The sequence below is a fragment of the Limanda limanda genome, chromosome 3 (genome assembly GCF_963576545.1).
Source record: "Limanda limanda chromosome 3, fLimLim1.1, whole genome shotgun sequence".
NCBI classification, from domain to species: Eukaryota; Metazoa; Chordata; class Actinopteri; order Pleuronectiformes; family Pleuronectidae; genus Limanda; species Limanda limanda.
The window spans coordinates 31147623-31157859 of NC_083638.1; the positions used below are offsets into that span (position 1 = coordinate 31147623).

General features: G+C 41.1%; 1 protein-coding gene across 2 annotated transcripts; it reads left to right on the forward strand.

The window, feature by feature from the left end:
* Positions 1-1644: 1644 nt before the first annotated feature.
* On the forward strand, positions 1645-8449 carry lins1 (lines homolog 1). 2 transcript variants are annotated; one of them, XM_061068390.1, is made up of 6 exons: positions 1645-1949; positions 2194-2283; positions 3342-3474; positions 4399-4986; positions 6243-6429; positions 7577-8449. In XM_061068390.1, the coding sequence occupies exons 1-6, from the start codon at positions 1647-1649 to the stop codon at positions 8394-8396; spliced, it is 2121 nt and encodes a 706-aa protein (XP_060924373.1). In that variant the 5' UTR covers positions 1645-1646; the 3' UTR covers positions 8397-8449. The 2 variants fall into 2 exon arrangements, with proteins under 2 accessions (XP_060924373.1, XP_060924374.1); XM_061068391.1 differs by having other exon boundaries at positions 6246-6429.
* The last annotated feature ends 1788 nt before the right edge of the window (positions 8450-10237 follow it).

Genomic DNA, 10237 nt, shown 5'->3' on the forward strand with positions numbered 1-10237 from the left:
AAATATGTGTCTCTGCTGCAAGTAAAACTTGTCCATGTCTGTGATTGGTCCTATGCAGTAAATACCAACCCTTTCATATGTACGTGTGCTCATATCTAGAGTAGGGTTGACTAGTGTTGAGATATCTATGTTTTGCTCTTTATCTTATGACTATGTTTTACCTATATCCTATGAATAATATCAGATAAAGCTTATGCTCGGTTGTTTGTTTCTTAGAATAATGTCTATCTTTTTGACTCAGACGCAGGGTCAAACCATAGACTGTATGGGTCAGACACAGGGCACAACCATAGAAAGAGACAAAACAGGAAACCAGCCGTTAGCAACTGACTGGTAACCAGGCACATGAGCAGGTGTCAATCTGAGGTTCAATCTGACTGCAAAATACAATTTGGAGAAAAAGTGTGTGATGGAAATTCATCTTGAGATTTGAAATAATGAAAGCACAGATGCTCAGAAAAGAGAGAGGACGTGCCAGAACTAATACAATGAGGTGCTTCATGAAATATGGTGAGAAAAAGATAATGAAATCCTCCTCTAAGTCTAATCTGTTGTGTCTCTCCGCTGTGGCAGACTCCCTGTTTGCCAAGGCCACAGTAGTGGGACACCTGGTCGATTGGATTCTCCCTCACAAGTGATATGCTTGCAAAAAACTGCACTTTGAGGAAACAGTATACATCTGGCCAATTGCTGAATTCCCTCAAAGAAAGAACCGCCTCTGTGTTACACCCTGTGTCTTTATAAATATCGTGGACTTAGGATGAGTGTGCGCGCTTCTTCTGGACATGATCCAGTGAACCTGGTGACGTATCCGGCAGAACCCCAGAGACTCTCTGTAAGTATTGTTCTTATACAATAAACTTATTACTGTGAAACTTTTGAACATGGAACTTGTCTTAATTATTAACCTTTCCCATTTGAACCTCGAATCTATGAACACGCTGTCTGGTCCGGATGGGACCGGGCTAAACACTAGCCGGGATTGAACGCTTAGCCTGATCGCGTTTGTTGGGTTAAGTTCACCCAGATTTTTGAAACATATCCAGGTTTTGTTGAACTTGCTTCGAAGTATAGACCCTAGGTCTCTGTGATGATAGTCTCACAATCAGGAATAATTCTGATTCTGATCTGGTCCATCTTGTTTGTAAGGGACCTGGGAGAGCTGGTCAATATGGGTTAGCCTTTAGCCTAGCGCAGCCCGGCTCTCTTCCCTCTTTCTTTTTCCTGTCCCTCCTCCACCTGCATGTTACGGTGGTGGGATGGTAATGCTGGTGGTCTCAGGGGTATCGCAGGGGCCTACATTGTTGCTTCTGACTCATAGACAGGTATTTTATAGAAAAAAGCCAATTTTCTCATTTGCTGTTGTAGAGAGGTGGGAATATCAAAATAACACCGTTTCATAACCATTTAAAAACTCTTTGAAGGGACTTCAAGTGAGCAGTATCTGTTTGAAACATGTTCCACTCGTGCGGAACATGATGACATTTGAGGCGAGTGTCGGCTGGCTTGACCGCTGTTTTATTTTGAAGGCTCGTGCAAATACATCCGGTGTTAGTGTATTACTTCTGGCGGAGTTCGATGATCCATTTGTTGTTACGCCGCTTCCGCGTGAGTCACGTGGCAGGTCCTCGCGGAAGAGGAGCAGCATGAGCGAGCGCTTTGACTGTCTGACCCACGTGTACAGATGTTTCCTCTCGGGGGCGCGCCCCAGCCTCAGTGCTGCAGATGTGGCCGGTGTGGTGTGTGGAGGGGGGGACAGAGCGCGTGGCCCTGCGGAGGAGCGTGGTCATGGCAACAGCGTGGACGTGACCTGCATCAGTGTGTCTCTGGTGGAGATGTTGACCTGCCTGGCGTCCCCGAGGGAGCCTGAACCTGCAGCAGAGCTCACCCAGTACTGTGATGACACCCTGGCACTGTTGCTCCAGGACATGGATCTCATGACACAACTGGTGAGTCCCTTACTCGTCATCATCTGGCGATCATATATCTCTCGATGGAGGCAGCCATGTTTCTTGTAGTAGCCCAGACCGGACAAGCTGAACACCTTTTGCGTTTTTATGACAACTGAAAGCTACCACAGGTTCTCATGTTTAGAAGGGGAGGGTGAGGTGAGCGGTATTCAGCTGCAACATGCACTTTCACCACCTTATGTCACTAAATTCTACACACTGCAACTTGAACATCCATCCACAGGTCCATAATTTCCAGAGTGAGGACCAGATTGTCTCTCATCTGGCTGCAAAGTGTGCATCAACATGTGTCGTCTACCAATTCCTAAAATCTGTGAGTAGACGACTCCGGGCCTTACCTTCACTGGGTAACTTTCTTTTATCACATCGATACAGCAGCTGGTTCATCCGGGCTGCGTTGTTTTCAAGTTTAATTTCTGGATTCCCAAAGTTTCTTAAGACACTCAAATTGTGAGGCTGAATTTGAGGTAATGCTGCACGAAACCTGTTGCATGTCACTGTGTTTGGATTATGTACCTTCACATAAATATTGGACAGAGAAAAAGAAAACCTCATAAAATATGATCTGGTCATCTAAGTTGCAATTTTAGACATGACACAACAATAATAGATGGTTGTCTTAACACCCATTAAATATCACACTGTCGGTGGGAAAAGGCAAGGCAATTTTTAATTTATAAAGCACCTCTCATACAAAAAGGTAGGTTCAAGGTGCTGTACAGGGACATTCAAAATCAATACAGTGATAAATCAAGAGAAAACGTTTTAAAATCTGAAAGTTTAATGAACTCTTGGATTTATTAACTGGTTGAACCTCTTTTGGGAGCAGCAACTTATTATAAGTGCCTCCTGTATCTGTGGATTAGAGCTGCTCATTGATCACTAGGAATTTTAGAGGTCTGAGCTCTCACTGTTTTTTTCTCCAATGTTTAGAATAATTCTCCTGCTGATAATTCTCCAACATCTGATGTTCAGCTGCAGATAGTTACCCTGACATTAGCCTTTACGATGCACTGATAAACTTAATTTGTCCCCTCAATGATGTTGATCTGTCCAGGACCAGAGGCAGCAAAGCTCCAGCCTTTAGCTGTTACACACTGTTGTGTAGTTGGAGTCCCCTTAGATCAGCACTTAGTTCAAGGTTTTCTAGGATTTGTAGACCAGAGGTAAATGTCAACACATATTTTTTCCTTTGTGTAGAGCAAAGTTCAGTCCGTTCTTTACTCAAAACCAAGTTTCAATAAAATCAATTCCACTTCCCGTTTATTGGTCCCTAGTGTGTTGTACTTAAGTTCTAACATTACATGTGACTAACATCAATACAGTATATATTATTATTTAATATATCTTAATATTTTATTCATTTCTCAGGGTACAGTCAGTCCGGTCTGGCAGCAGAAGTGTGTACAGGCATTTCTCAGCTCACCGCCCGCTGCTGAGCTGGACGCTTGTCTGTGGTCACTGACTGACGTCTTAAAAAGACTCCTCAAAGCAGCTCATCAAGGTAGAGACAGTTGGTTTGTTCATTTCATGAAGGTCTGAGTGACAGCTGAACTCTGCTGATGTGTGAACCCACAGCAAGCTGAACATTATGGTCATCAGCCAATAGAAGCTCAGTTATTCTGTGATTTTTATTTCTCTGATTCAGGACTTTGTTTTCCTTTGTCTGTTGAAGACGATCTGATCAGTGAGATCTGACATGGAGGGTCAAGGATAATATGAAAGAGACTTAACAGTTACTAATGAAATTAACTACCATCCAGTGAGTTAATATTTACAACATTCCACTTGCAACTATTTCTTGAGGTGTCTGCAGATCTCCAAGTTCTGGGATGTAGCAAACATTATTTGCCACCAAGAAACACATGAAATACGAGAGACTTTCTTGTCTTCAACCACACCTTTAAAATTAGGGAAGCTTTTGTGGTTCTCACAAGATTATCATTCCTGCTGATCAAATTTGCTCTGAGGCTCCCTCTTGGCTGGTCCCCAGCAATTTACCCTGTTGCAATGCCCATGGTGGCAGAGCTGGATGGTGACTCTGCACCAGTCTTGGATTAAGAGTAGTTCAAACCTGTGTCATTGTAGCTAATAGATAGTTTGTAACAGAAAAAATAAACCAAAAAAGAAGAATATGTTATGATGAATAATCTGGAACTTTATTTACCAACCTACAGTTCTGACAAATGGTCAGTTAATAAGTGATGCCTTTTGGTAAGGATATTAATACACAGTCAAAAGTGTGGCTACAGCTAATTATTAAGATTTGCATTAACAATTGAACTTAGTATATTTTCTATTTGTAGTGACAAACAGTCATAATCCAAAGATATCTAGTTTACCTTGTTCCAATGGACCATGTTGGTACACTAACAGTAAGATAACGCGTCTAATGTTTCATCTTATATACATCTCTTTATACTTTCAGAAATCCTCGGGAAACTTGTGGCACTTTTTGACTCCTGCCTCAGTGCTTTATGTTCAAAGTTTCTACATGAAGACCAACAGCTTTTGATGGATTCCACCAGCAGCAGACCCTGGGGAACAACGTTCTGCGTCCTGCTGGACCTGCTGGAGGCACTGACTGCATCCAGTTACATCTCCGGAGCTCAGGGTATTCTGGAGAATCAGAGATTAGCCCACATTCACTCCTCAGCGCTCCTGACTGCAATCAGCTGCTCCTCAGAGTATTTTGTGAAAAAGCGAGCGTTACTGCTTCTGAAGAGAGTAATTCTTCAGAAGGCTGGGGAGGACTGGGTTTCAGAAGATGTGCTGTTCGCCAGACAGAGACATGATCGTTTCAGCTCGGATATGAACATGCTAGCTCAGACTGTGTTAGCAGCGGTGGCTGCTGATTGGTTGCAGAGTGTCCAAGTGGGGTCTGTCTCTTTCTTTGGGGGGACCAGACACAACCGAGGGGATGATGGACAGAAACCAGACTGTGTGATGTTGAGAGGTGTCAGCCTGCTTCTTCTCAAGTCCATGGAGCTTCAGACAAAAACAGCTGGAAGAATAGGTGAGGATCCACAATGAAACACAACTCTGGTACACACAGTATCCACACTGATTGTTAAAACCAGTTACCTGTTGTTACTGCTCTGTGTATACTGCATGGGCCTTTTTCTGCTGGGTTAAAGGAGCTATTATTGCATTTTAGTTATACGTACAGTCTAGAGGAAATACTCAGTATCAAAACCTAATTTCTTAACTTACCAAGAGATGACTGTAGAGGTGAAAGCAATAAGGGCTCCAAAAGAAAAAGGTCACAATTTGATTCAATTCACTCAAAACATCTCAGCAACAGCCCGAAAAAAAATGACAAATCTTTATGGAGTAACTGTTGACATTTTTTTTGCTAACTTGCGTGAAAATGTGATCAATCCCAAAAAAATATTTGTATTCTTATTGTGCTGATATGTTCATTTGTCAAGTAAGTTTGGTTTGAGTTTGTTATTTGATGCTATGAAAACGGTTTAAAGGTCATGTTCGACAGCTGAGTCACGATTGGTCGAGCGCATGTATCAGTGGCAACTTACTACCTATCCCCCAATTGCTACTGTGCAGGCAATGGCTTTATTTGAGCAATGTGGCAGCTTCACGTCCGTGATTCCTTAACTTAATTTCTGGATGGTTGGAGGACGTGGAGATGAGTTGTCCATTTTTATATACAGTCTATGTCAGAGAGAAGGACCCTAAAAATACTGCAAGACAGTATTGGCAATACTAAACACAGAGGAGTACATTCAGTGGCAGACTGCTGTCTCAGTACTGCTCGACTGACAGACTGAGGAGGTCCTTTATCCCCAGCCTGTGCAACTCCTTTCAGATATGGTGAAATGAGATTGAATAAATGCATTAACCACCCACATCTGTTACTAGGATGCCAGACTGTCGCCATCACTGCCTATGTTTTTTCTTTTTGATCTTTATATTTTTATATCTCCAGTTCGATAGTTCTATTCTATTCTTGCACTATTTTCAATTATAAATACACTTTTACATTTTAGGATCGAGGATCCTAACACAGCTGCCTTTCCTTTACCATTGAGTATCAGTTTTTCACAACCGTGCAGTTTTCAGAGCAACAGATCAATGAGAGTCTGTCCAGATGCTGTATCGGTAACACAACAATACCTGTGTCTGCGTGAGTCTGTAATGTTGCAGGAAGAGGAATTGGGACATTCTGTACTACATCATGTACACATCAGGGGGCAGCCCTCTCACATATGAGTTGAGTGGCTGTGCTTTTACCTTCCCTTTGTTCTCTCCCAGCAGAGCAGGACAGTTCCACAGAGGTTTACGGGTATCTACAGAGTCTGTTGGGCTTTCTGAGGCGGTGCAGTGTCCAGCTGACAGAAGTCACTCACCTCTGCTGCTGGGTCAGTCTGCTGTTCGGCGAGCAGGACGATGACATGATGGAGGCAGCTAAAGCCTTGCTCTCCATATTCCTCCATCACAGGTACAACTGCTGTGTCATTTATTGTTATCAACATCTCATGCAAACAAAGTTAATCGCAAAACTAGTTTGACTTGTATGGATTTCTGAAGGTTAATATTAATTTGACTATTTAGTATCTTTAATAATCATGTCCTAACATAATGAGCTTTCGCTAGTGATTGGTCTGAAATGGGTTTTCAACAAAAATGTTACCTTGTGAGACATTGTGAGAAATTGTTAAAAAAAATCTTATATAATGAAAATAATAATATCTATATGTGTAATTACAGTATGTTATCAACAATAATAATAATTACTGCATTTAAGAGTAATAATAAGAATATCACCAATAACTGATGATGATGATAAGAATATGCTAATGAAAATAATAAATAATATAGATTTGTACCATGAAATTACTTCCTAAACATTGGGTTAATCTCTCAACTGATATAGTGAAAGTGCTTCAAGTACATACATGAAATTATATCAGATTTTTTATGTTTAATGTTCTATCATTTATCATTTAACTGCGAAAAAAAAACATCAGGTGTGAAGGCATAAATGTTATCATGTTTGAAAGAATGTGAAAACAGCTATTTAATTCCCTCTGATGTATCACAGAACAATAAACAGCAACTACTGCTGACTGAGAACAAGTTGGACAAATGGGGCTAATAAATCACTGTTTCATACGAGTGAATCTTAAAAAAGGTCTATGTGATTTCCTGATAATACTTGTGATGGTCTTAAAAACTGTTGAGAGGAGCTTTAGGAATCTTAAAATTCCCAATTAGAAGGTTGAGATTCACGATTTGATTTACTATGGATTCAGTCAGGGACATTTCAGTTACAATACCACTTTTGCTTCTATATGAAAGGTTTTCTCAGATAACTAATGCTGTACATTTACACAGAGCCATTTGACCTGGTGTATTATAATTTATTACTATTTAAATTTACATTAAGAATTTACCCAAAATCAATTACGTTGATGTACTTTACATTTTTCGTTTGTTCAGACTTCAACAGATGTGAATGGTAGATTAAGAAAGCATTCTCAGGCCAGAGTTATACTTTATCTTATTAAGGAAGATGCATCAATCAGGGAAATCATCTGGACACGTTCTGAAAATGAGCTAACTAAACTGCTCGTCTCTTCCTTCAGACTCTGTTCTGGGTTGGAGGATTTGGCTGAGCTGGAGGCAGCCTGCTCCTCTGGCTGCAACCCTCACTGCCACTTCCTGCTTCTGCTCCGGAGTGTCTCCTTCGATCACAGCACCCTCCTCGACTTCCTCATCTCCTCTGAGACCTGCTTTCTGGAGTACTTTGTGCGGTACCTCAAATACCTCAAGGCGGACTGGCAGGGTTTCACTGCAGCATGTGAAAGAGACACAGAGTCGCACTGTCATGTTTTACTGCCGGAATCACTTAATCGCTTATGTGGTGGTAATAAACCTGCACTGACCTTTAAAGTTCAGCCAGAATATGATGAATCTAGTGCCTGTGTTCTGCCAACATGTGTTATTCCACCAATGGAGGGGGTCAGTTTGGGCAGTGGGCTGCGCCTTGTGGAGTATGACAGCTCTGATGAGTCTGATCCTGAGAGCATGGAGATTTCTGAGGATGCACCAGGGGCGTCTGTTAAACAGGGAAGGGGTGGACCTCCACTATCAACCAGAATGAAAAAATTTGAGTCATGTGACTCACCAGGATATCTGAGTGTACCTAAATCGACACAGGAAAGAAGACCAGAGGGGCTTTCACCGCCAAGTTTACCGAGCAGGCAGAGATCGTGTACTCTGTCAGGACAGGGCACCTGTGAAACATTAGCCAGAGTAGTTGCCTGTCTGTCAGAGCTCAGAGAGGTAGTGACCAGGCTGCAGACAAAGAAACTCTTCCCATACAACCCTTCCTCCCTCTTAAAAATCTTAGCAGGAGTTGAGATTTGTTCCCAGCAGTCACCTCCATCACAGTTTAATAAATGATAAAAGCAAATATGTGTTATGTTTTTTAATGTGAGGTGGCGTGGAAGCTTATCTAGTGGTTTAAAGGTTTTAATAAATGGTAAATGGTTTGTTTTCATAAAGGGCTTTTCTAGGATTGATGATTATTTAAAGCACCAATCACACACACACACAATCATACAGTGCATCTCTTCTATGAGGGTCAATTCAGGGTTATGTATCTTGTCAAGGACACTTTGGGATGCATATGGGGAAGACTGGGTTAAAACCGCCGACCTTCTGCCCTCAGCCACAGCCCATGAGAGTCTTGTGCATATTCTACCAGAAATTCAATGGTAAATGCTGCAGTAGGATAGTTCAAATAATCTCTTTCCTAACTTCTAGTCCTTGACCCCAATGAGAAACGTCAGGAGGTCAAGGAAAGATGTGAAGGAAAAGCAGTATGCAGTAAGGAGTTGGGAAAGAAGATAATATGACTCCATTTACACTTTAAAATCAGTGTTCAACTCTGAGCTGTGCACCTACCATCAAAGTGAGGTTACCTGTTTAAAACAAAATGACAGAACAGATTTTTCCAGCTTATTCAGATGAAACATTTAAACATCAGTTACTCAAAGAACTAACTAAGATCAAATAAATAGATATTAAAAATAAAAACAAAATAAACACGACTGAAATGTTGAAATAATATAATAACAAGGAATTTACATGGAGATAACATTATATAAGGGGGAAAATGTTTTCTTGACATTCCACAATCGGACTTCTATATATACTTATGTATATCATTTGTATTTAGTTCTGATGATCATATTGTGTACTATACATTTTAGTTTGTTGTTCACTAGGACTCCTGACTGGACAGATGTGACAGAGGAGAAATCAGGAGTTCTGGCTGGTGTCAGGACAATAATACACCTGTTTGTATTTTGTTTTATTTACCACCTCATTTACGTCGGTCTAGTGTAACTATGAGGTTGCTGCGTTTTGAATATTGCTGCAATGAATTGTGGGATGGCATTTTCTCCTTTCCTTTCATAAACAAAGGTTCAGTGTTCCCTATGCTAAAGGAGATAAGTTAGGAAGCATTGAAGCTCCTCTCCTTATGATTTAGAGTATTCAAACAACTCTTATTATGGAAGAAGCTGAAATACTTCCAGATCATTTCATACAGGAATCAAACTAAATTTTCCTTGGCATCGCAAACCATATTCTCAAAGATGCTTTACACACTCATAACAAGGCATTTTGAATTATGAGCGTGAGAATGACCTCATACAGAGGGCGCCAGTTGAGTAGGCGCTCCTTCATTATGGCTGTGTGACACACCAGCGTACACACTACTAAAAGGATGTGGCCATATACTGACCAGACCACCTACCCTTCATCCAGTGAATGCTGGAGAAGGCTATTGGGTAAAGAGGAGAAATAGAGATGAAATGAACCAACACCAGGTTACTACACCAATAAATTCCCCCTTATTATGTGCTTTGATTGGTCAGCTCTCTATCCTGTGTGTGTTGATACATTTTAGTATCAAATGAATTATAACTACATTTGAAGATATGTTGAACATGCAGACTATTTGACAAACATTTGTAAGTGCCTATCTTCTCCTATTAGGGATTTCCCAGATACCTTTCCATGTGGCTGTCATGTTAATCATTAGTTAGAAGTGTCATCAAAAGACCCTGTTGATTTAGCTTGACAAGTGAGTACCAGTGCATTGTTTGCTGTTAGTCTGCACTCCTACCCTAAACTAAAAAGTGAAGGAGCTGACTGTGAACCCTCTCACTGTGAACTGTGACTGTGAACCCTCTCACAGTCAACATACCTTCCTATTCCTAGTGGCTTTTGTCCAT

Excerpts from the sequence above, each read along its gene's own strand:
- lins1 (XM_061068390.1), top strand. The coding sequence starts at position 1,647 with ATGAGCGAGCGCTTTGACTGTCTGACCCACGTGTACAGATGTTTCCTC. Across the intron at positions 3,475-4,398 it reads CCTCAAAGCAGCTCATCAAG|AAATCCTCGGGAAACTTGTG; the intron begins GTAGAGACAGTT and ends TTATACTTTCAG. Across the intron at positions 6,430-7,576 it reads TCCATATTCCTCCATCACAG|ACTCTGTTCTGGGTTGGAGG; the intron begins GTACAACTGCTG and ends CTCTTCCTTCAG.